Source organism: Dreissena polymorpha, chromosome 6, assembly GCF_020536995.1.
Source record: "Dreissena polymorpha isolate Duluth1 chromosome 6, UMN_Dpol_1.0, whole genome shotgun sequence".
In the NCBI taxonomy this organism is placed as follows: Eukaryota; Metazoa; Mollusca; class Bivalvia; order Myida; family Dreissenidae; genus Dreissena; species Dreissena polymorpha.
In genome coordinates, this window is record NC_068360.1 from 76,994,022 (window position 1) to 77,021,988 (window position 27,967).

Below are 27,967 nucleotides of genomic sequence, written 5' to 3' on the forward strand. Positions count from 1 at the left end.
ACAGCATAAAACCTGAACAGGCTGCGGGTTACTCGCAGGCTGTTCTGGTTTTATGCTGTTTGCACATAGCCATTTTCACTTTGCTTCTGAGTGGGAGAGAGTTAAACATGTGACGTTAGTATAAGCTTGACCGTTATTGAACACAAATACTGCGAAGTGACACGCCATGTCTACATAATGATAATGTGTAGGGATTTGATTTACAATTGAGCTGATCTCTGTGGAAAGTGGGTCTAATGTATGAGCGTAAAGTGTCGTACGGGATTAGCCTGTGCAGTAAAAACAGGCTAATCAGGGACGATATTTTCGCCTACACTTCATTTTTGCTAAGAAGAAACTTTCCTTAAACGAAAAATATCGTAAACGCAGAAAGTGTCATACCTGATTAGCCTGTGCAGTCAGCTAATAAGCGATGGCACTTAAAGCACATGTATTAAACCCATTTTTAGAGCACGGCCCAATTACATGTAGTAAGTTAATAAATAATGCCAATAATAGACCTTTGAGCTATAAGCACATCATAAACCGCGGAGCTTGGGGCATACAACTGCGCGCATGTTATGACAAGTTGATCATGTTTGTTTGTTCTTTGATTTGTCTTATAAATTATGGCGTTACAGTCCGAACAGACGCTGAATCAAGAAATAAGTTACTTATGACCTATAGTACGCATCGTGTACATGCTATAGTACGCATCGTGTACATGCGTACTGATGGCAAACGGACTGGTGCACTGCTTTTAGCTACTTACTTTATAGAGGCAAACATTGAAAGTGTTGCTCTATATATGTCCAAACTGACGGTGAATAATAGTGCTGGTTAGAACCAATTGTGAAGACGAGTTATTAGTCAAACCGAAACATGATTAAATAAAACGAAATGCTGAATCCCAAATTTAATTGCAATCAATTCCCAAAGTGCATATATAACATATGACTGGATCTTCATTCTGCTTTTTATTTGAAAAAATAAATTTATTTCTTGAGCATATTTTTTTCTAATATAGAAAACTGTCAACAATTTCAAACGCATGTATCATATCATACTAAATTGTATGGACAAATGTAAAGTGGATATATAACCCCTGCAATTAATTATTGGGTACGGTGGGATTCAATAGTCAACATACCAACATTACCTGAGTATCCCCTGTTTATGTTGGCGGTCCCAGCAAAATACGTATACGATGCCTCTAAAATACGAAACAAAAATCAGTTAATTTAAAACACAGTGTATGTGTATTTTAAAGTTTACCGGGCTTAATTCATTCTGTGAGGACCTCAAGTGTTTACCTAAATGCTTTCTAATTAAGAAATAATACGGGCAAAAGCCGGCGAAGCGGGCGTTGACCGTTCATACATATGGGAATTTAGACATAAAATTACATAAGAATACCACATATGGATACGTCTCAAAAAAAATTTGCCACGCGACATATATTTTCGCGATGCTATTTATGAACTTAAACAAATCAAAAACACTTTGACATATGCTAAATCACATGTAAATACATACCTCAGAAAAAGTTATATCAATGACATCATAATTGTGTAGCGAATCGCACTAAATATTCTCGCATTATTTGTTTTTCTTCGCAACCGTTCCAGAATTAGGTCATAACTCAAGTATCTCCCCTGAATGCTCTTCTTCAGTGGGTATAAGCCGAAGACTGGTTCACTACATATAGTAACAGTCTTCACCGAACACAATTTAGGGGAACATAACCCGTCTTTAATATATTGCCGAATCTCCGATTTCTGTCGAATTTATTTGCTTTGATCTTTTCGATATCTTATTGTTATTATTATCCTGACAAATCACAAACGCTTGATAAAAAATTATTTGTTTTAAACACTATAGTTGGCATCTCTATTCTTCAAGTATTCTCGCGGTATTTCAATAACGACACCCTACTGTTTATGTATCAGAATTTGTGACGCATTTTCTATTCGCTCTCAGAAAGAAGTTTTACGTTTGATCATGAGCAATATTCTGGTAAGTTGTCGTTGTTACCCACCAGACACACATTTATTCACAAATTTTTAAGATATTCAGATCTAACTTTTTAGTCTTTCAGCTTTAATTTTTAAAGTATTTTCACCTCGTCTGCTCGCACTTTACCGATCACTCTGGATCAGCAGACGATTTGTTTCATAAATCAATCTCTGGGTTAATGGTCGCCATCTTTCGAACTACTTTCAAAAGTACAACAACAACAATAACAGTAGAAGACAATTTTAATTGCGAAAAGTTGAAAAATTGAGTACATGTGTCACGGTTGTTGAGTGAAATAGTGTTATTTTCAACTGTGTATGAAGCATGTGAACTGGTAGTTGAATAACCGAATTGTTGGTGGAAATGGAATTTAGAAATATATCTAATAATTCATCATCGTGTAGAATAATCATCACTCATCAGCATCATTTCTGTGGAACATTGCACTATTAAAAAAACAAGTGTTTCATAGATATGGTGCTTTTGACATAGTTCACTAACCATCAAGACTGAAATGATTCATGCACACAGGTAAAGTTAATAATTGAATTTGTGCAGAATGTTTATTTTTTACAAATTATTATTTAATTTGACTAGTTCTGGCTACCATAACTTTAAATGTCGCTTTTTATGATTTTTGACTGGCGCGACTTTACAGGTCTGTCAATACTATATAGACTGTACGCTGAAGTTTCTTTAGCTATAATTTGACCAATTTATTTTAGATTGATTGCACTGAAACTCAAAGTCTAAAGCTTAGTAAGACACTTAAGCCAGTTTTCTGAGAAGAAACAATACTTGTTCAGAGTATAGCAGGCTCATGCGGCCTCTGCCCTGGTTTATTTATTTGGCCTCGGCCTTTAACCTGGGTCGCTTTGATTTCAGGTGTTTAGCCCCCATATCAACAAGGCTCTCGACCCTATATGTAGTTATTTATATTGTTTAAAGATTTTGAGAACCCTCACTCGGTGCCAGTGGGGATAAAACAGGGACCTTTTTATAGCTAGATGAATGCATCAAATATGCCAGCAACACTTTATAATCAATAACTTTATAATTGATGATTCTGTTCTTTTAACTACATTACTAATTTACCAAAACAATGTGAAACACATTTTTATGCCCCCAAAGGAGGGCATATAGTGATCGCACTGTCCGTCTGTCTATCCGTCACACTTTGCATTTAGGTTTCAAAAAAATGCTCATAACTTCTATGTAGCTTCAGATGTAACATTCATATTTGGTATGCATGTGTATATGGACAAGGCCTTCCCATACACACACAAATTTTGACCCCTTTGACCTTGAACTTAGGGTCGGCTTTTAGGTTTTGAAAAATGCTCATAACTTCTATTAAAGCGTTTATCGGGGGCGTATGTCATCCTACGGAGACAGCTCTTGTTTTTGCTACTGTCCTCTGCACAAACCATGATATATCTGCATATATGCATCCAACCAAATCAGTAAAACTATTTGTCACTAAATTACAGTAAACTTATTGCATGTTAACTTTTCAACAATATATATATACATGTATATATAATTATATATAACAGATCTTGAAAAACACTCACATCAAACTTCAAATTGTTTTAGTAAATTATAGGCTTTAATTGGTATTGTGACATTGACACCACTCATGCATGCGACTATACAATTATACAACTATGGAGCACATTATTTATGAGAAATTCCAATACATCAACATATCGTCTCAGATTTAAGGCAGATAATCTAGTGCTTTTTTGCTGCCATTTTTACTATTACACATTTTTTCATTTTATGTTATGATGCATTGATCTTGTTTCTTAACCAAGCAATCATGTTAAACTTTTGAAGAAAGATGTTGTCTAATAAATATAGGAAATATAATCACTACAAAGTGAACAAAATTCAGTTGCATACTGTGACCAACAAAGATTTGCCAAAGAGCAATTCAGATCATGATTTAAATTAAATACAAGTAATATGAAAGTCTGCCTATTAGATCCCAGTTAAGACTTATTTGTCAAATCTGCACATTAATTTTCCCTTAGCAATGTAGAATTGGGGACTAAATACCATCAAGTCATGTAAAAAGGAGCAGGGTATAGCACGCTGCTATTGATCTCTTGAGCGTTCACATGAATTTTACGGGTAATTTTCATACAACAAATGATATTTTGTAGTGTAATGATAAAGCATTATGACATGAGCACAAATTATATCTCTTACTAGTGGTGCAAAAATCATTTAAGTGTCACATTTCAAAAGAAAATTTATATAAGAAGGTATTATTAATTGTTAAAACGTTATAAAAGGTTATTTCAATTCACTAAAGCATTTAATTACAAGAACAAGTGCATTTTATGTCCATTACAATACATGTAACAGTATTGGCATTGTATTTATCTGCATTTGATGTGCATTTAATACACTTAAAAATGCAGACAAGACACACTTCTAACAGAAACAAATGTATTTTTTTCTGCATTTTTCTAGCATTAATACTCTTCAAGTGTATTTTTTATCATCCCAAATCCACTTTACCAGGAAAAAGGTATGTTAAAATGCATTTTTAGTTTGTTTTAAGTATATTTTCAAATGCATTAAGACACTCTTTTCTTTTGCAAAAAATGTTGAACAAAAACTTGAAAATATTTAATATACTAAAGTGTAGTAATAATTAAAGTTTTGTATGAGCATCAAAAACAGTGTCAAATTCATACCAGTGCCTATTTAGTAGCAGTAAGCCTTATATGGTCTACTTGTGGTAGAAATAATGCATTTTGTATAATACAACATACATAAATTAAAAAATATAGCTGCCCATACAGTTCAATACAATGTTCAATTAACTACACTATGCAAAGTTGAAATATGACATCAAGCTTGGAATAATCTTTTCAATAATGAATAATATGCTGTTTTAATTTATAAGTGAAATAGACACTTGCATATAAAAACTGATTTTAAATCAAAACTAAATGTTTAATTTGATTTTTAGCTCCACTGGCCAAAGGTCCTGTGTCCATCGTGCATCCATGCATAAACTTTTCCTTTAAACATCTTCTCCTAAACTACTGGTCCAATTCGGATGAAATTTCTTAGGAATGTTCCTGGGGTGTACCTCTTTCAAATTTGTTCAAATTATGCCCCTGGGGTCAAATTTGACTCTGCCCTGGGGGTCACAAAATTGAAAATTTGCTTAAATACAATGTAAGGCCTATTTTGTGAAAACTTTCAAAATCTCCCGTCCATAACCATTGGGCCTAGGGCTATCAAATTTGGTATGTAGAGACATCTAATAGTCCTCTACCAAATTTGTTCAAATTATACCCCTGGGGTCAAATTTGACCCTGCCCAGGGGGTCACAAAATTGAACATATGCATATATAGGGTATATTTTGTGAAAACTTTACAAATCTTCTCGTCCATAACCATTGGCCTAGGGCTACCAAATTTGGTATGTAGTGGCATCTTATAGTCCTCTACCAAGTTTGTTCAAATTATGCCCCTGGGGTCAAGTTTGACCCTGCCCCGAGGGTCACAAAATTGAACATATGCTTATATAAGGCCTATTTTGTGAAAACTTCAAAAAATTTCTTGTCAATAACAATCCGGCCTAGGGCTATCAAATTTGGTATATAGTGACATTTAATCGTCCTCTACCAAATTTGTTCAAATTTAATCCCTAGGGTCAAATTTGACCCATTCCCCGGGGGTCACAAAATTGAACATATGCTTATATAATGCCTATTTTGTGATAACTTAAAAAAAAATATTGTCCATAACCATTAGGCCTAGGGCTACACAATTTGGTATGTAGTGACATTGTATAGTCCTCTACTTAGTTTGTTCAAATTATGCCCCAGGGGTCAAATTTGACCCTGCCCCGGTGGCCACAAAATCAATTATATGCTTATATAGTGCCTTTTTTGTGAAAATTTTAAAACTCTTCTTGTCCTTAACCATAAGGCATAGGGCTACCAAATTTGGTATGTAGTGACATGTTATAGTTCTCTACCAAGTTTGTTAAAATTATGCCCATTGGGTCAAATTTGACCCTGCCCGGGGTCACAAAACTGAACATACGCTTATATGGGGCCTATTTTGTGAAAACTTTAAAAATCTTGTTGTCCATAACCATTGGGCCTAGGGCTACCAAATTTGGTATGTAGTGACATCTAATAAACCTACAAAATTTGTTCAAATAATGCCTCTGGGGTCAAAATTGAATAAACGCTTTTAAAGCGCCTATTTTGGGTCAAATTTGATCCTGACCCGCATGTCACAAAATTGAACATTATATACGCTTATATCTTGCTTATTTTGTGAAAACTTTAAAAATATTCTTGTCCTTAACTCTAGGACCTAGGGCTACCACATTTTGTATGTAGTGAGATATAGTAGTCCTCTACAAAGTTTTCTCAAATTATGCCCCTGGGGTTAAATTTGACCCAGCCCAGAAGGTCACAAAAGTGTACATGTGCTTAAATAGGGCCTATATTTAAGTATTTGCACATGCAGAGAAATTTGTTTCAGCCTTTTTTTCAGCAGTGGAGTGATACAGGACCATCATGGCCCTCTTGTTTAAATACTCAAAAAATGAAACCGTGTTCATGCTTGCATGAACACAGTTTATAAATGCTGTCAGAATTATAAAATATGCAATTACTATAAATACAAATGCCAGGGAAAAGTGCTTTTTGTACTAAAAAATTCGAATGAATATTACAATAATACATTCTGAATACTTTAGTATGTAATTAACAGTTTTTGTCTGAGAAAATCACTAAATTTTATATATTTATTCAAATTCACATAAATCATATTTCAAAAACACATCATTACTTCAAATCCTTTCACACAATACTGTAAAAAATGCACAGTTTCTGATTGTTATTGATTCTTTATTAATTTATACATGTACCATTTTTTAATCTTGATGCATCCTCAATTGTATAATGCACATCTTAATCTGTTTTAACAATTATAATATAAAGATTAAGGCTGACTCAGTAAAATAATAATCCATGATTTCTGCAGTACTTGCAGACAAAATAGGAATACTGCTGTGATATTATCTATCTATCTAATGGGATATTAATTTGGCTTCAATAGAAAAAAATCAAAGCATACACATGTATAAAATGTGTATGTATATATTAGTTAAACTTAAATTGATTGACCATCGATAAAAAGATATTATAATATATGTATGTATATATATATCCTTGTAAAACTAAAAATTAAATATGTATGTTTCTATTACATCATTTAGGACTTTTATTTTCAGACAAAGTAGAGTGAAGCTTAAAACAGTATCCAATTGTAACAGTCAATTTTGGGAAAATCAACCTTATAATTATTTTCTGTGTTGGCCAATGTCATAATTGGTATAAAATGTATATTGAACTGGAAGTTTTCTTTATTTTAAATGATAACATTTGCTTGGTCAGCCATAATTGTCACAATCAAGTGGTCTTTTTACACTGTAGTTTTCTCACCGACTATGGGTTTGTTCTGAGAATGAGCCACACAAAGTATTATTGGGGAGATGAGTTGTCAATTTTATGTTTATCAGTCTTTCATAATCCAGTATCCTGTAAAAAGGGAATTTGTAACTAATAATCACACAATATACACAATTAAAATTGTATGCATTTAGATTTATTTAGTACAGCACATTAATCATTTTCCAAAAATATGTAGCAACATTACATTATATAATGCTGCAATACTAAAGTAATTTACTAATTAAAGGTCGCTGATGTGTAAATGATGTGGTGTCCACCTAATGATCTGGAGGTCACTGGTTTGATCCCCAGTGTGGGAGCATTCTTAAGAAATCTCCAAGAGACACCCAAGTACTGGTTCTAGGCCCAGGAAACGAACTCAAGAGCATTTCACATACATGTACGTAGTTAGTACTTTAAATTTAATCAAACTAAAAATGGGTTAAAACTAACAACTGAAACCCTTATTAATACATTTTATTTTGAATCAAGCAAATGTGCAAATTCATTAAAAATAATGAGTAAACTATCAAAATTCTACTTTAAAGTAATCATGATAATTTAGATCATTTTCAGAATATTTAATGATGATAATGATACAATTATATATTCCCTAAATTATAAAAATAAAACATGTAATGTTAATTTATGAAAAAAACGTTGTAATTTTATCAATATCATGGTAATTACAACTAGATACAGGCAATTAGATCAGAAACGTGCATTAATTATATTAACCCAGGACATTGCAAACAGCGTAGACCCAGATGAGACGCCGCATAATGCGGCGTCTCATCTGGGTCTGCGCTGTTTGCTTAAAGAAATTTCTGTAAGAAATATTCTAAATATAGAAATAAATATACCAGACACCCCTACTTTTGGAAATAAATTAATCCAATTTAGAAGGATGGGAGAGTCCACTGGGCATAAATGGGTTAATGAACAACCCAGACATTAACGTTCTATACATGACCTGTCATAAAAGGTATGTTTTAGCCAGTACTACATTCGGCAATGATAGTCTGTATTGCATACATATTCCAACGTCTATTATCGATTCGCTTCCTCAAACTGAACAAATATTTAATGTTTACATCGCGAAACGTAATGCATTCAGTTTCACTTTCGGTTTGGTTGGTTTTGTAAACACCGTAATTTCATCTTAAAAATTGGATGATAGGGTGATTAAATAATACTGGAAAAGTAAATCACTTGGATAATAGGTCAAAATGCAACACAAATGAACGTTAATAGTGCTCTTAATATCAAAGTTTCGGTAAAAAGTTTGGCGCTAGTTCAACGCGCATGTATACAGCCTCATAACAATAGACTGACAACCTTTTGGGTAGTAAAGTAGTAATACAAGGCAATATGGCGACCGTTAGCCACGAGGCCTATCTTACGGAGGAATCCGAGATAGCCGATGTATCACGATTGTTTACCGATATCCCAAAAGGTTACATATCACTATAAATAGTTTAGGCCTAAAACCACAAAATCCGATACCGTTGGAATTTTCGTACCACAATCTTACGTAAAAAATCTTCCAGATTCGAAATCAACAAAAAACAAGACATTTATAAAGTGTCTGCATTATTGATCAAATTTTAAGATATTTGTTGGTTTTCCGTTTTTAGAAGCTGTTCTGCCAAGGCAAGAGCTGGGCATTATACAAGCCATTTTATCCAGCAAAACTGACAGTTTTGGTTTACAGAAATCAACAAAGTAGGGATTCCCGAACTATCAAAATTTCCAAGCTATACACACAGTTATTATCTGTGGTGATCTTTATTGGTTATGTTTGTTTACTTGGATGGAACATGTGTGAACTTTCATAGAACTTTGAAAAGTCTATATATGTCTATCTATAAACAAAAATCAGCTATGGTGTAATAAGATCAGATGTGCAAACAATGTCAAAGGGTTGTTAAATTAACAATTTGAAGGCAGTTATGCTGAAAAAATATGAAAAGTTTCCATGCAAATTTTGTCTGTATATCGACAAGTGTCTGCCGATTATTGTCAAACTAGTAATACAAAACTTACCACAAGTATGTAAAAGCACTAAGTACCAGTGATCATTTTTAGTAAGATAGTGTAATTCTAAACAGTAGCAAATAGCTTGTTTAGTAAATGCATAATGCAATTAATATGATTTCCGTTCTAATGTGTAATTAATAAATTGGTTGTTACTTGCTAATCCATGATAAATGTTTTATGGCTAGTGCAAAACCAGCAATGTTAATTTTGTAAAAGGTAATACAATAACACCACTTTGTAATTTCATATACGTAAATATTCTTGAAATGTAGGTTGAGGAGTTTTACTTATTTTGTAACTATTATTTTATGTGCAAATAAATGATGTGAAGTGTTTTGTATATCCACACAATACCACATATCTTTTTAAATATGTACTGTATTATGTGTTATTTGAATGTTTAAATAAAAAAATATGGATGATATAACATGATGCAAGCAGATGCATTCTAATATTTGCATTCAAATTGTAACTGTAGAGCTAAGTGTATGCAGTTTAGACTGTGATTTTAGAATTGCTACAAAATGGCTAGTTTTTTAGTGGCGACACAATTTAAACTATTCAACAATAGTTTGCGAAAGAAAATTAGAAACCTGCAAGATACCTGTATTTATTAAATATTTTAATTGCGAAACAAGTATGTTGTTATGCTGTTACACATAATTATACATTGATAATAAATAAGAAGACAATTAGTGGTGTTAACGTTTCCCAACAGTAGAAATCATTCTTCTGATGAAGTCAGTGGTATACAGACGAAAGCTCCAGGTATGGCTTTCAATACGTAGTGTGTTTTATTTGGCAGTCTAAAACTTATTGGATTAAAAAAAATCCTGTCAAATTTGTCAATCAAAATTGATTTGACACATCACATGTACTGTATGCTTAATGCAACTGCTTAAGCAAGCTGTCAAGTTGAATTGAGACATTTGATGAAACAAACTTGTTCCTGGGTAGGACCAGTACTTAGTGTCTATATGACGTACCATGACGTCGAAAGTCTACAAGACCTACTAGGTAGAACGAGAAATGTACTTCGACGTACAGTTTTCACCGACCCTTGAGTGTTAGCCAATCAGAAGACACCTTACATCTGTTGCTTTTAGAGATATTTGACATTGAACATAAGTATTAATATTATTTATACCAAATTATGCGACTATCGACCGCTTACTCATAGATATTGTGCGTATTGATTAAACATTATTATTATTATAATTTATACCAAATTATGCGACTATCGACCGCTAACTCATAGATATTGTGCGTATTTATTGACCTGTCGTGGCGGAATTAACCTCTGACTTATGCAAGTTATGGTTATCACAAAATACGACCAACGGAGAGGTTATAATACATTATTTATCCTGTTAATGCTTGGTAACTGTTTGGTTACCGTTGGGAATTTCCTACACAGTAATGCACTGGACGGTCGTGATACTCCGGCCCGCATGATCAATAAATACTCACAATATGCTGAATAATTTTAATTTTAAAAAGGTAACAATTGAATCTTCTTCAAATTTGTATATAATCTATTTCAATGCATTAAATACTTGAAACTTCTATGTGTTGTTTTTTTTGCCATTCTGATATTTTTATTCATTTTGTCCTCAATTAAAAAAAGAGATTTTAAACATTTATTATGAATAAATCTGAAGGAAAAGCGGCTCAAAAGACTAGTGTTTTGATTGGCTGTTCAAAAAATGTGTACGTCGAAGTACAAACATGTATGTCGAAGTACAAATTGTACTTTGACGTACAAATATATACTTCGAAGTGTATTTTATATTTATGTCGACGTACAATTATTGTACTTTGACGTACATTTCTCTTTTTAACTTGTAGGTCTTCTTGACTTTCAACCCAAATGGTACGCCATAGTATGTCTTTAGGGTTATCTAAAGAATGCTCCCACTTAAGAGATCAATACAGAGACCTCCCAGTGACTAAACCAGTTAGCAGACACCCCATCCACTATACCACAGACACCGAACCAGCTATAAATTCCTGTGGCTAGAAAACAAAAAAATATAAGAGGCTAGATCTTTAAGCTTGGAACATGTAACTTGTTTTAAGATTGATTTTTTTTGGATGCATTACTTAATTATTGCAACAATTATAATATTTTGAACACAATCATGTCAATATATTTATTAAAAATACATAGTTATCAAAAAAACTTAAAAAGCTTTTGCCCGTAAATTAGGTAGCACCTATAATCATATTATTTTTCTATCATGGTTTGTTGTCGAATAACCCACAGTAAGGATTATAGATGCATAGGAATGAAATCACAAGTGCGAAGCACGAGTGATTTGAAAACACGCATCTATACTCCTTACTGTGAGTTATTCGACAACAAACCGTCATAGAAATTATTTTTTTCGATTCTTACACGATTCTGATTGATTTGGTTCAAGCTTTTGGACGTGAACTATATTTTTCAAAACTTCGCCCTTCTTAGTACAAAGTTCACTATTTAATGACGTGATTGAATTTTACAAACACATGACGTCGTTTTTATTCATAAATATTTTGCAATGACGTCACTTTCATTGAGAACAAAATCGTAGAAACTAAATGACGTCACGTTGATTGATGCTTCTGAAAAGCTAACGTTCTATAAATGTTTTATTAATAACGTTTCCTAACAAATAACATTCTTTGTAGGCGTGGTTATGCCACTTTTCACCAAATATACAAGTTGTTGTTTCATTATATTTATATACATGCTACATTTATTACATTTCTTTAAGTGCGAGTTTTAGTGCTTGTGCATAATACTGAAATATTTTCTTTCTTTATTTGGAACTATTTTCGAAACATTATGCTCCGCCCATAATTATTGCAGAATAACCTTCTTGATTTCCTTCTTTGTCTATAGAAAACAAGTCGCGTTTAGTGTTAGACTTAAGTTACTACACACATGTAGTTTGGGAAGAATTTTGAATAATACCTGTAATTTCGAGCCATTTAGTTTGTACTGAAATATATTTAATTCATGTGTGGGTTTTATGCTATGGGGAAAATCGTAAGTACCCTGAGAAATCCCGCCTGTCCGGTAAGGTGACCACGAACCTTACTCACGTATTAACCCTTCACCACTTAGATACATATTTTGACGCATTTGTAGTCTCCTAAAAAGCTTAATTTGATTAAAGGCCTTTCTGAAGATATTTACATTTTAAAGGCCTCATTTCCAAACCTTAGATACTGATGAGCAGCAAACAGCATAGAACCTGAACAGACTGCGAGTTACTCGTTGAAGATAGATTTAAGGATATCTCATATAATCTATAAAAATATACATAATTATTCTCACAACAAAATTGTGTGATGCTAATTTAGGTATGATGTTAAACGACACAACCATAAACGTTTTGAACACGTTTTGACCAAGGGCGCATGTCAAGACACATAGTTTGGTAGTTTGGATGCGACATAAAATTGTCCCAAACAGATATGAGCCTCGTTCTGCGAAAACGAGACTGAATGCACATGAAGAAAGTATCGTCCAAGATTAACATTGTAAAGTCCGCACAGGCAAATCAGGTACAACACTGTCCGCCGTGACATCATTTTTGCTAAGAAGTGACTTTATTTCAACGAAAAATACAAAAAAGGCGGAAAGTGTTGTCTCTGATTAGCCAGTGCACAGGCTCATTGGGGACGACACATTAAGCCCGGGTACACAGGCTCATTGGGGACGACACATCAAGCCCGGGTAATAAAAATATAAATATGATTACTTGCCTGGCGACATGACGCTGTCCATTATGAATTTCAACGGCCCATGGATGTAAAGCATTCCTACCACAATACCTGCCAGGTGGCCTGAAATAAGCAGAAATAAACAGTTCACTAGTTGAGAGTTTTTTCTGGGAAAACTAGGCTTAATGCATGTGAGTAATGTGTCATCCCAAATTAGCCTGTGCAGTCCGCACAGACTAACCTGGGACGACACTTTCCGCAATAACTTGATTTCCAAATTGAAGAGACTTTTTAACGAAAAATTCCATGAAAGCGGAAAGTGTCGTTCTTGATAAGGTTGTGCGGACTGTACAGGTTAATATGGGATAACACTTTACGCACATGCATTAAGCCCAGTTTTTCCAAAACGCGACTAGCTATACAATACCATTTATTCATAACTTCCATCATATTCAAGCGAGAGTCTGTGCATTAAACGACACGACTGACAACTCAATTCCCATTCAATGCCAGGTGTATTCATATCGTCGACTTTCATTTTACATTAACACTGTGTGAAAACGACTGGGTGGGGTAACGACGTAGCAATACGACCAACTGACTAAGCATCTAAAAAGTGGTAACCCGTGAACAGCGGTCACCTGTCGACAACAGTCAATTTGGTCATTTCCCTTGAATGATCGCTGTTCTCAGTTTTGACCGTTCATGCTATTTACGAAGTGACCGCTGTACAGTACCTGTGAAGGAGGCATTAGGGTACACGAGCTGTATGAGTCCCAGCTCGGCCCAGTAGATGTACTTAGAAGGCACCGGGATGAAGCCGAGGGCGTACTGCATGCCCGGCGGAGAGTAATGGGTGGTCAACACCTTCAGCGCAAACAGGACGCCTGCAAAGAACATATAACTATCAAGGTTGATAGCTATACGAGCATCGCTCTGTGGAAAATGGTTCAATGCATGTGCGTTAAGTGTCGGCCAGATTAACCTGTGAAGTTCGCATATGCTAAACAGGGACGACACTTTCCGTTTTTATTGTATTTTTTGTTTAAAGGAAAACTGTTTTTAACGGAAATCCAGTAAAGGCGGAAAGTGTCGTCCCTGATTAGCCTGTTCTTTCCCGCACAAGCATTCAGCCCCGTTTTCCAAAAGCGAGGCTCATATGAAAATGGACGTCTGTTCCAGATGTATTACCGTGTAATGAATGAACAGGCGCGAAAAGGGGGGACTATTAGTTCACTATTTGTCTAATAAAACTGAAGAAAGAATAGCCTCCCTTGAGATTTATATACATGATAATTAGTAGTGCTGCAACAATACGCCAAAAAGCGTACTGCGATATATTGTCAGCTCAAAAACCCGTATTGCAATATATCGCAATATATTGCTTACTTGTACCAAAATTATGACTGGCCAATTACCCGATAATCCCGTATATTCCAGTTTTAAAGCAAATTCTGGTAAATGTTTACTATAAAAATGCTCAAGAATAACACAAAACACAAACATTCACCAATTTTCTTACATATCAAATACATTTTGGCATTTGTTACTATTTAAAGATGTGATGAAATAACTTCCAATCGGGCGTTTTTTTTTCCCACTGAGCATGCGTAAATCGCCTGACGTGATGTTCCCGTTTTATACAACACAAATACACGCACACTTTGCACGCGACGTTCTACATGTCTGTATAATTTTTGCGCGCTTTCGCTTTTTATTGAGAAAAAGAATAAAGCACTTTTTTTATTGTCGCGTTAGCATTACATTTCGGAAGCATGTTTCCGAAATTCGGATTACAAATTTAATAATGCTCATTTCAGAATCGAAAGAAACATTTAGTTGTGCGTAATTAATTCAACGATAATTCGTTTAAAAGCATAGAATTGATGCTCCCATGTAACAACGCTACTCTGTATAATAGACTTTTTAGAATGCCATTTGTACGTAACAATTTATTTTTACAAAATACCGCTTTGTTTTGTTTACCTTGATATCATTATTTTGGATGGCTTTTCTGAACGAAATGTAGACGCATGTTTGTAAAATTTTCGTACCGGTATGACGAAAATCGTATCGCAATACAATATGCGGATTGCGTATTGCGATATATACCAATATACCGGTATATTGTTGCAGCACTAATAATTAGGTAAACTTTCGTTAATGGTTGAGATTATTCAAGATTTTGCTTCTCTCCCGCGCATAATCCGCCCTTGAATCCTTATGTACGTATAACAAAATCACGTTTTACACACACTTACAACGCATGAACCATTGCTTAGGTTATTGATAATATGTTGTTTTTTATGTTTCTGGTTGAGACAGATGTTTTTAATCTGTAGAACAGGCAATATAATGCACATGGTCTTTCAATATACAGCAGCGTTGTAGTCGCAATGGATTAGATACAATACATTATTTCATAAACGTCAGTTTTGAGTGTGCAATCGCTGGAAACAGTTGTGCACATGTTCACATGATGTCAGTCAGTCTGTCTGTCTGTCTGTCTGTCACGCTTTTCTGGATCCTGCGATAACTTTAAAAGTTCATAATATTTTTCCATGAAACTTGGAACATGGATAGATGTCAATTTGGACTATGCACGTCATTTCATTTCGTTCCTACGTAAAAAAAATCTGGTTGCTATGGCAACAAATAGATTTGAAATACTGCTGAAATGGTGGTTTTCTGGATCCTGCAATAACTTTTAAAGTTCTTAATATTTTTTCATGAAACTTGAAACATGGATAGATGGCAATATGAACATTATGCACGTCATTTCATTTTGTTCCTACGTCATAAATTCATGTTGCTATGGCAACAAATATATTTTTTTAATTGAAAATGGTGGAATTTCTGACTATGGTGGAGCTGGTAGGGGACTTATATTGCTTGACAATATTCTTGTTAAAACTTGAAACTTGATAATTTGATGAAACGCCTATTTATGTAATTATATTCAATGGTGTTGTACAAAACATATGAATGTACCTAAAATGATAAAAAAATAAGAGTGATTGATACTGTAATGAAGCATTAAATAAAGGATTAACAATCTAAAATTGTGTGATATAAATAACAAGAGCACCGCCTTGCGGGTGCAGACCGCTCATCTATTTTCTTTTTAAAGGTGAAGGGACTCTTATTTTCAATCACAAAGGAGGGAGGGGTGGAGTGAAGAGGGGTGCATTGTGTGGGGGTGTGGACATTTATTACATTATCTTCCAAAAATGCGAAAAAAAGGAAAAAAAATAAATTCGGGGGCCGGGGTATAGTGTGAGGGTGTGGTGGTCATTTGTGAGATGATCTTAAAAAAAATTAAAAAAATAATAATTAGGGGGGGGGGGGGATTCGGGGGGGGGAGGGGGGGGGGGCACGGGCGATGGTTTGGGTGGAGTCTATTGTGGTAAGTCAGGTAAGAGTAGTTTTGTCAAAGTATCAATCAATTCTAATCATAAATAAAGAAGTTATGGCAATTTTAGCAAAATTTAATAATTTGACCTTGAGAGTCAAGGTCATTCAAAGGTCAAGGTAAAATTCAACTTGCCAGGTACAGTAACCTCATGATAGCATTAAAGTATTTGAAGTTTGAAAGCAATAGCCTTGATACTTAAGAAGTAAAGTGGATCGAAACACAAAATTTAACCATATATTCAAAGTTACTAAGTCAAAAAAGGGCCATAATTCCGTAAAAATGACATCCAGAGTTATGCAACTTGTCCTTTTACTGTACCCTTATGATAGTTTGCGAGTGTTCCAAGTATGAAAGCAATATCTATGATACTTTAGGGGAAAGTGGACCAAAACACAAAACTTAACCAAACTTTCAATTTTCTAAGTATAAAGGGCCCATAATTCCGTCCAAATGCCAGTCAGAGTTACATAACTTTGCCTGAACAGTCCCCTTACGATAGTTAAAAAGTGTTGCAAGTATGAAAGCAATAGCTTTGATACTGTAGGAATAAAGTGGACCTAAACACAAAACATAACCAAATTTTCTATTTTCTAAGTATAAAAAGGGCACATAATTCTGTCAAAATGCCAGTCAGAGTTACATTACTTTGCCTGCACAGTCCCCTTATGATAGTTAGTAAGTGTTTTAAGTATGAAAGCAATAGCTTTGATACTTAAGGAATAAAATGGACCTAAACACAAAACTTAACCAAAATTTTCAATTTTCTAAGTATAAAAAGGGCACATAATTCTGTCAAAATGCATGCCAGAGTTATCTAACTTTGCCTGCCCAGTCCCCTCATGAAAGTAAGTAAGTGTACCAAGTTTGAATGCAATAGCATTGATACTTTCTGAAAAAAGTGGACCTAAACGCAAAACTTAACCAAAATTTTCAATTTTCTAAGTATAAAAAGGGCACATAATTCAGTCAAAATGCATGCCAGAGTTATCTAACTATGCCTGCCCAGTCCCCTCATGATAGTAAGTAAGTGTACCAAGTTTGAATGCAATAGCATTGATACTTTCTGAGAAAAGTGGACCTAAACGCAAAACTTAACCGGACGCCGACGCCGACGCAGACGCCGACGCCAAGGTGATGACAATAGCTCATAATTTTTTTCAAAAAAAAGATGAGCTAAAAATGCTGTTAGAAACTTAAGCAATAATACAATGCCGGCTATACTATCAAAACACAGTTAAAGTAAAATATTATGTAATAAATTGATATAACTAGGGTTATGACAATAATTCTAATGATATTATGAGTAAATTTTTTTCGGGCACATAAAGACACTGTTTTTCATTAACTAAAAGGATACATGAAGGATATTTCTAAAAACATCACGTTTATATAGAAAGGAGCCGGCATTCTGGAAAAACAGGACTAAATGCATGTGGGTGAAGTTTATTCAAGATTAGCCTGAGCAGTCCGACACTTTCCCCTTGAATTCATGTGCTTCATGGAAGTCTATTCTTAATGAAAGTCTAGGCGGAAAGTGTTAGCTGATTAATCCGGGACGACAGTAAACGCACATGCGTAAAGTCCCGGGGGGGGTTTCTTAGAGAGCATCTCATAAAGTAAAATGTATCCACCAACCAGAAAAGCCTACAGCGCATGTCAGATTATACGACGGGTCCTCATTCACCAATGCCATCAGGTAGTTCAGTCCACACAAAACCGCGCTGGTCAACACCGTGAACACCAGGAGCAAATACGCGAAATACGGACTCTTAAAACGTCTCTCTAGAGTCGAGCCTTTCCACAGGAGCGATGCCATGTTAAAATAGAGGTGCATGTCATCCGCGTGAACAAGCGCTCCTAGCACAAGGCGCTTCCACTGCCTCTGGAAGGATAAATTACACTAAATCACTTTGTATCTCCTCGCGGTCCAAAGTAGTGCTAATTTCTAATTACTTCATTTTCTCTTCTGATCTAAAAGAAAACAAGCAAATTCGTGGAATTGATATCCCCCGCAACATATGCTTTGTTTGAGGATGGGTGCAAATCGTACGGATGAACATACTGACAGATGGACGGACGGAGGACAATAACTCAAAACTAAGACAGAGGAAGGTTCTTGAGCCTTCAAAATTTATTATGGTGAATTAATAAGTCGTGCGTTTTCCACAAAAACATCCTCTGGCGGGGGATATATACTCATACCAAGTTTCAATTAAATCCGCCAAAGCATTTCCAAGATCTGGCTCCGGACACAAAAGTGCCTATAGTAAAAAGAATTTTTTCACAATACAAAGGGCCATAACTCTGTTTTAAACAGATGGTATACAATGCCATTTGGCATGCATCATCCTCTTACGCATATATATACTCATACGAAGTTTTAATGAAATCCGCCAAAGCACTTCCAAGATAAGGCTCCGGACACAAAAGTGCCTATAGTAAAAAGCATTTTTTCAAGATACAAAGGGCCATAACTCTGTTTTTAACAGATGGTGTATTGGCGTGCATCATCCTCTTATGCATATATATACTCATACCAAGTTTCAATGAAATCTGCCAAAGCACTTCCAAGATATGGCTCCGGACACAAAAGCGCCTATAGTAAAAAGCATTTTTTCAAGATAAAAAGGGCCATAACTCTGTTTTTAACAGATGGTGTACAATGCTTTTTGGCGTGAATCATCCTCTTATGCAGATATATACTCATACCAAGTTTCATTGAAATCCGCCAAAGCACTTCCAAGATATGGCTCCAGACACAAAAGTGCCTATAGTAAAAAGCATTTTTTCAAGATACAAAGGGCCATAACTCTGTTTTTAACAGATGGTGTACAATGCCATTTGGCGTGCATCATCCTCTTATGCATATATATACTCATACGAAGTTTCAATGAAATCCGCCAAAGCACTTCCAAGAAATGGCTCCGGACACAAAAGTGCCTATAGTAAAAAGCATTTTTTCAAGATACAAAGGGTCATAACTCTGTTTTTAACAGATGGTGTACAATGCCATTTGGCGTGCATCATCCTCTTATGCATATATATACTCATACGAAGTTTCAATGAAATCCGCCAAAACACTTCCAAGATTTGGCTCCGGACACAAAAGTGCCTATAGTTAAAAGCATTTTTTCAAGATACAAAGGGCCATAACTCTGTTTTTAACAAATGGTGTATTGGCGTGCATCATCCTCTTATGCATATATATACTCATACCAAGTTTCAATGAAATCTGCCAAAGCACTTCCAAGATATGGCTCCGGACACAAAAGTGCCTATAGTAAAAAGCATTTTTTCAAGATGAAAAGGGCCATAACTCTGTTTTTAACAGATGGTGTACAATGCCATTTGGCGTGCATCATCCTCTTATGCAGATATATACTCATACCACGTTTCATTGAAATCCGCCAAAGCACTTCCAAAATATGGCTCCGGACACAAAAGTGCCTATAGTAAAAAGCATTTTTTCAAGATACAAAGGGCCATAACTCTGTTTTTAACAGATGGTGTATTGGCGTGCATCATCATCTTATGCATATATATACTCATACCAAGTTTCAATGAAATCTGCCAAAGCACTTCCAAGATATGGCTCCGGACACAAAAGTGCCTATAGTAAAAAGCATTTTTTCAAGATGAAAAGGGCCATAACTCTGTTTTTAACAGATGGTGTACAATGCTTTTTGGCGTGAATCATCCTCTTATGCAGATATATACTCATACCAAGTTTCATTGAAATCCGCCAAAGCACTTCCAAGATATGGCTCCAGACACAAAAGTGCCTATAGTAAAAAGCATTCTTTCAAGATACAAAGGGCCATAACTCTGTTTTTAACAGATGGTGTACAATGCCATTTGGCGTGCATCATCCTCTTATGCATATATATACTCATACGAAGTTTCAATGAAATCCGCCAAAGCACTTCCAAGAAATGGCTCCGGACACAAAAGTGCCTATAGTAAAAAGCATTTTTTCAAGATACAAAGGGTCATAACTCTGTTTTTAACAGATGGTGTACAATGCCATTTGGCGTGCATCATCCTCTTATGCATATATATACTCATACGAAGTTTCAATGAAATCCGCCAAAACACTTCCAAGATTTGGCTCCGGACACAAAAGTGCCTATAGTTAAAAGCATTTTTTCAAGATACAAAGGGCCATAACTCTGTTTTTAACAAATGGTGTATTGGCGTGCATCATCCTCTTATGCATATATATACTCATACCAAGTTTCAATGAAATCTGCCAAAGCACTTCCAAGATATGGCTCCGGACACAAAAGTGCCTATAGTAAAAAGCATTTTTTCAAGATGAAAAGGGCCATAACTCTGTTTTTAACAGATGGTGTACAATGCCATTTGGCGTGCATCATCCTCTTATGCAGATATATACTCATACCACGTTTCATTGAAATCCGCCAAAGCACTTCCAAAATATGGCTCCGGACACAAAAGTGCCTATAGTAAAAAGCATTTTTTCAAGATACAAAGGGCCATAACTCTGTTTTTAACAGATGGTGTATTGGCGTGCATCATCATCTTATGCATATATATACTCATACCAAGTTTCAATGAAATCTGCCAAAGCACTTCCAAGATATGGCTCCGGACACAAAAGTGCCTATAGTAAAAAGCATTTTTTCAAGATGAAAAGGGCCATAACTCTGTTTTTTCACAGATGGTGTACAATGCCATTTTGCGTGCATCATCCTCTTATGCAGATATATACTCATACCAAGTTTCATTGAAATCCGCCAAAGCACTTCCAAAATATGGCTCCGGCCACAAAAGTGCCTATAGTAAAAAGCATTTTTTCAAGATACAAAGGGCCATAACTCTGTTTTTAACAGATGGTGTACAATGCCATTTGGCGTGCATCATCCTCTTATGCATATATATACTCATACGAAGTTTCAATGAAATCCGCCAAAGCACTTCCAAGATATGGCTCCGGACACAAAAGTGCCGGACGGACAGACGGACGGACGGGCGGACAACGCCAAAACAATATCCCTCCGCCTCTGGCGGGGGATAATAAGCGATCCTACCTGTGCTTGTTGTAGTTATTTCCTGCAACCAAACGTTTGGTGCATTTCATTGGGACTACGTTGAAAAATGAACGTTTGGAATGCGTGTATTTAAGTACGGGGCAGTACGACTAGCCACTGCCATTAAAGTGCGGTGCTTTTATGGAAATCTCACTTCTAAAACCCTTTTTTTTTGAGGTTGTATGCATGTAGGCGAATTTCACTTCTGAGAAGCTGCAAGAACTTATGTATATATATATCAAGAAGATTGCTTTGAAAATTACCAGTTTTATAATGGGACCCTATTTGGAACTTGAAATTATAGGTGTAATCCAAACCTGGAACACCACGAGTTGGGTGCTGATACACACGTCCCTCACTGAGCCGAACATCCGATCGAGGTCTCCAATGCCGAGGAATATGAGGGTCTGACCTGGAAAATAGGAAAAAAGTGTTTTAACAAAAAAAATGGTCAACCTTAGTTTGATATCAAATATACATAAACAAAACTTAAATGCAAATTCTTTTTCAAAGGCAAGAAAATTTAATAGCAGAACTTCTTTAACAATTTTGGAAGAAAATAACCTCATGATCATTTGTTTTAAATTATTTCAAATCTAACCATAGTTTCATGATCCTAGGCCTAAGCGTTCTTGAGTTATCATCCGAAAACCATCTGCTGGACGGACGGACGGACCGACTTGTGCAAAACAATATACCCCCTCTTCTTCGAAGGGGGGCATAAATATGTCAATAATACAAAATTTTAACACAAATGATATTTTCAGCTGTTTTGTGAAATGGAGCGGTACTTTTGCAATTATTTTTGCACTGAAACACCTTTGTGTGAAAGTATGTTAAAACCTAAGTATAGCTAGGGTAAGAAAAAAGTTTTTTTTATCATATTTCAATTTTTCATTCAGGCAGCTTTATTGTGAGGTGTATAAGAACTATATGCAAAAGAACTAAAGAAGATAGGTCACATATTCAAAATATTTAAGTCTGCATCACGCCCACCTGTTTGCCCTCCAGACCAGTGTTCCCTAAAATGTATGTTGATATTTTTGTTGAACAAAAAACTGGTTAAAATTGAAATCAAAATTGAAAGGCCCAACATATTGTATGTAGTTGATTGTGGATTATAATAAAGAGGCAAAAATATGTACATTAAGTATAACAAACTTAATGAATTATCTTGTAAGCAAGGTGTTAAAAAAATGTATGTTGCTACTTACCAGAACGTCTGATTTTTCTGATATGTACATCTGTATTTTTCAAGCCAACTCCAAACTTTTTTATAGCACAGGATGCATAGTTCATGATTGTTTTTGCTAAATTTACAATTTGCTAATTTGAACGACATTCTGATTTTGCTAAATTAACTTTAAATTAACTAAAATTAACTACAGACAGAATGTTTAATAGAGATGTGGAAGATTTCAGCATGTCATTGCATATCCTTATTAAAGTGGGAAAAAAATATGTGTCATAAAAATGAAACAAAATGGTTTAGCTGACCAATATATTATTTTATTAGTTATTAGAGGTATAAAAATATGTTTTGAATAAACAGGACCAACATTCAACCTACCTACAATAGACACCAAAGTAACCGGGGGTATTTTATCAAAGCCATAATTCATTAACTGCATTCCAAGGAGCAAGACGCCAAAGTTCTGCCCCCTGTGTCGACCTCCTCGAAACATGTTGGTTGTCTAAGGAGGGGTGCAAGCATATATCTGAAATAAATCTGAAACACAAACACCAAGGTAAGTTATTGTGCACAGAAACCTTTTTAAAATCAGTTAATCAGTTAATGTAAAGGTGTCCAAAAGAGTTCCTTTCGTTCCTGAATGGGCTTTCTTGATCAAATTATGTTATATGTAATGATATTTCAAATATATGGAACTGGATGTAATATATATTTTTGCTAAAATTAGAAGCTTTTTTAGCCTTGCATGCTTAGTGTTTGCATGATTAAGGTAGCGCACCTCTAATGATTTCCCGCGATTTATTTTACGATCATTGCCGATCTTCAATGATCGGTTATTTCCGAGATATGCATTTTATTTTTTTCAAACTTGGAATTTTGATATGTGTTTACCTAATTCATTTAGAATACATTATTTTCACTATAAATATTGACTTTGATCCAATTATCATCGGAAAAATACGATTTCGCGATTTCTTCAAAGATTGACGAGCCGTTTTACCTGTTTATTTATGAATATCTAATTTAATTTTGCACTGATGTGAAGTTGTAGTGGCCGAGTGGTAAAGGCAATGGACATAAAATCTTTTGGGATCTTCCCGCGCAGGTTCGAATCCTACCAACATCGCATACTTTTTTCGACGCGTTTTATTTCTTTTCTAACGTAATTTGATTTAATATAGCATACAAGCTATGTTTATTGTTAAATATGTTGAAAATTGTATGCACATCCTTCAATTTTTAAAATTAAAACAACGTTATGGCTAAATTGGGTAATTAACTGCTGAAAATACGAATGATGCTCGTTGCATTTTTATTTTTATTCCAAAAAGTAAACGGTAAATCTATCTATTTTTTGGTATGTTTGCTGTATATAGTGTTTCTATTAAAAAATTAGTTTAAAATATAACTTAATGATACTATTTTGAATTTTATGACACTTTGTTTTTTAACCGACCCAATTTTTACTTGGCTGAAATCACTTACATTTCATGGCGCTATTCCATAGATAAAAATTTGTAAAAAATAAATGTATGTAAAAGAATACTTATTTTATCTTGTTTAAATTTTAAACACCTTAACTGCATCTGTACACACCAACTGCAGGCCCATATTTGGAAATTTGAATGAATTATGGAACTTTTATATACCCCAGGGGTGAAAATAAACTGGACAAAAGCCGAGCGTGAGGGTGGTTTTGAAAAAATCGGTATATTTTTTAAAAAAGGCATGGAAAGCCTACCTACAAATTTGCATGTAGTTTAGTGAAATGATGCTGATTAGGAAAATAATTAATTAAATTATATTTGGATATGTGCCCATTAGGGGTGCGCTACCTTAAGTTAAAAAGGACTGGAATCAAATTAACTAATTAAAGTTAGAAGCATTATTTATTTAAAGTTAATTGCTTTAAATATCAAAGGCAACACATTACTTTTAATTACAGTTTAATCCAAGATTGAAAAGATAATCATACAAAAACAAAAACAAGATTGAGTTTTGAAGAAAAAAGAATTTTTTATGAGCCCAGTAAACAGAAAAAAAATTACATGACATATGATAGGTAATGCATGTTAGAACGCACTCACAATTCATACTCAGCTACAGCAAACCATATGAAATACGGCGCGATTCTTTTTGAAATAATGGGCGATAAGTTATTAAAATGGGAGTAAATCGCAAAGAAATAAGAGGCGAATCGTTTGGTGTATGGGGCCAACCGTCACAGGACGAATCGTTAGCTCCCCGTGTACAAACCGTTTACATTTCTGAACAGGATTCATTAAGCATACTGTTTGAATAATAAACGAACCTTTCTTTTCCTGTTAAACTTCTAGTATAATCACATACACGTCAGTTCTCTTAGCTGCCACCGTAAAAGCTGTATTAAAATGAGTAACATTTACTGAAACTGCAAATCAATTTAACCGGAAGTGTACGTGTATTTGCTAAATATAGCACATGCGAATATAAATAGATAGAAGAAAAACCCTGGCTACACTCAACTATACACCAACCGCAATAATGATGCAATCGCGTTGCAGAGATTTGACAGGTTCGTAGTATTGCTATGGTCAGCACAACACCGATACAAACAGGTTTGTTGTATTTGTAAAAAAATGAGTGATTAGCAATAAAATATTTGTACTGAATATTAAATATTTTTCATCACTATAAATATCTTTTCAAATGAGTTAATCATCGACAATAGCGACTAAATTTATTTGCCAACGCATCAAACTGTCCGAAAATTTTCTGATATCGTTTCTTCTGAACATGTTTTTTATTGGTATTCACTAACGTTGTATCCGTTTTGAAGAAGAAATAAAATCGTGCACACCAGTGTAATCAAATCAAAAACAACCAAGTTACACCATATTAACAACACAACCTTTATACGCGAGTATCTTCGATCTTCTTTTTTCCAAAAACAGACAACATTTGCATGAATACACAAGTTTCCATTCACGTTTCATTATTTCTTCAGTAAATACTACGATGCAGATGTTGATGTGGATGCAGTAAAACAAATCCTACTTAATATTTTCAATCTTGTTATATTTCAGTCTTCTGAGACTGTACAGCAATTGAGTTTTTTATTTTTTATTTATTATGTTGATGAAACATGTTAACTCTCTATATAATTACATCTGATATGACCAGTTTTGATAAACCGCAAATTTGATAGTTTTATATATTTTAGTGATGGGTCATATTTCTTTGTATACTAATTTATATAAAATCTATTTCCAAACCTTTGTAAGAGTTTTCCATTGTTTACGACATTACTACACTAAAATCATGTGTGTACTCTTCGATGTACTCTGCACGTTTTGTCAATCATGTTTTCGTGTTCTGTCTGAAAAGGTACATTTGATCGTCATCATTTTTGACACGCATTTGTAATTTATTTTAGGGTAAGTGTGATGTTCGGATATATCGCAAATCGGTTTTAACAGCTGATGTTTAGTTACTGCCGTTCCAAGGCGGTGGACACATTTTAATAGTATTGTGTATAATTAGAGTTATAAACAATAGTTTAATATATTATTCAAGGTGCAGGATCACGTGTTTTTTGGGGGTTCTCAATTAAACGTTAATGGATGTAAACACACCGGTAAGTGGTGTGTTTTTTTCAAATAACTTTTTAAAACTATTGTTCTTAAGAATTGTAACTAGTGCATAAAGAACGGATTTTTATGCTGCTTATGTCAATGTGAAATACATCAGAATTACATTATTTAATAAGCTTGTGTTCTTGATAAAAAAAAAATCCATGTGTACTGCACGGTTATGCTTCACGCAACGTGACATTTTGACACCAATTTCATACGTATTCAAGGATTTAGTCTTATACTTTAAGATATCGTTACACACTTCAAGAAAAACTGTATTTTATGCAATTAAGATTTTTGCGAATCTATTTCAATAACTTGAGCTAGTTGAAAAACATAAAGTTCTCTACGGGGTATTTACATTTATCCAGCCAGTGTGTAAACCCCTGAAAACCCCGTTGATTCTGCACTCTGTAATTGACTTAATGTATTATTCGTAGTTAATGTATTCATGTATTGGTTGAACAGTTGGAACCAGTTTACATGTTAGACAAAGTATTTACAGCAATACGTTGATTCCGACACGTTTACTTATATTTGTTTTACAACAAACACCTTACATGTTTCGTACGAACAAATCTGCATACAAATAGAGGCAATATAAAACGTCAGGTATTTTTCACAAAGTCAAAAATGCCATTTATTCATTTGGGCCTACTGGTGGGAAATTTCTCAAAATTTAATTGCATGCCATCAAAAGTTGTGGGATAAAAAGAATAGTTACCTCTGTTTTCGGCGTTTTTTTTAAAATCGGCTGGTCACTGGCTTTGGTGATGGGAAAAGCAAAATACAATATTAGGTAATAATGTATGAAATGCATGCATATTTAATTATATTAAGCATAAATAAATAAATGTTTCAAATTCTCATGTGACAGATCGAATATGAAACATTCAATTATTTGTATTAAATATTATTGCAATGCAAACTTATCAATTAAATGATAAAAAACGCAGAAATAATATTTATCTGACATTTATTTTGTGATTTATAAAATACAAATTAATGAATGTTTCACATTCAAAGGTTACATACTTAATGTTTGTTTTTGACAAAGCGTGAAGGTTAAAATTGTTGGGTGAGCAAAACCAGCGATTGGGAGATCTAATCTGAGTTGTGTAAAGTACTGTTCGTAGTAGTCAGAAGGGAAAAGTATATTTTGTGATTATAAAATCCTCAGTTTTACACTACGGATACTTCGCGACTTTAACTGTACACATCAAAATACTCTTCATAACTAGATTATAAATTTTATCCCATTTTCACCGCGACATTGACGGTATAACACGTTGTGTAATATACTTGCTTGTATTCAACACTGTGGAATATACCTGTCGCGTGCACGGACTACTTTTTAAATGACGTCATGCGATATGCGCTAAAATTTGGTCGATATTGTTTGGTTCATTGATCGAATTATAAGGTCACCCATTAGAAGAAAATGTGCA

General features: G+C 34.5%; 2 protein-coding genes across 13 annotated transcripts in view; one reads left to right on the forward strand and one right to left on the reverse strand.

The window, feature by feature from the left end:
* Positions 1-27,967, forward strand: part of LOC127835450 (uncharacterized) — a 354,496-nt gene that overhangs the window by 67,477 nt on the left and 259,052 nt on the right. The window lies entirely within an intron of this gene.
* LOC127835452 (rhomboid-related protein 4-like) overlaps positions 1-27,967 on the reverse strand; it is a 41,492-nt gene that overhangs the window by 6,680 nt on the left and 6,845 nt on the right. For 2 of the 5 annotated variants that reach the window (XM_052361898.1, XM_052361896.1), the window contains exons 1-7: positions 25,217-25,358; positions 23,284-23,442; positions 22,031-22,125; positions 18,298-18,544; positions 13,985-14,134; positions 13,290-13,370; positions 1,139-1,192 (exon numbers count right to left, since the gene is read on the reverse strand). In XM_052361898.1, the coding sequence (XP_052217858.1) occupies positions 1,139-1,192; positions 13,290-13,370; positions 13,985-14,134; positions 18,298-18,544; positions 22,031-22,125; positions 23,284-23,398 (742 nt within the window). In that variant the 5' untranslated portion in view covers positions 23,399-23,442; positions 25,217-25,358. Of the gene's footprint in view, positions 1-1,129; positions 1,193-13,289; positions 13,371-13,984; positions 14,135-18,297; positions 18,545-22,030; positions 22,126-23,283; positions 23,443-25,216; positions 25,359-27,967 lie in introns of those variants that run through there. The other 3 variants (XM_052361897.1, XM_052361894.1, XM_052361895.1) reach the window with 2 other exon arrangements.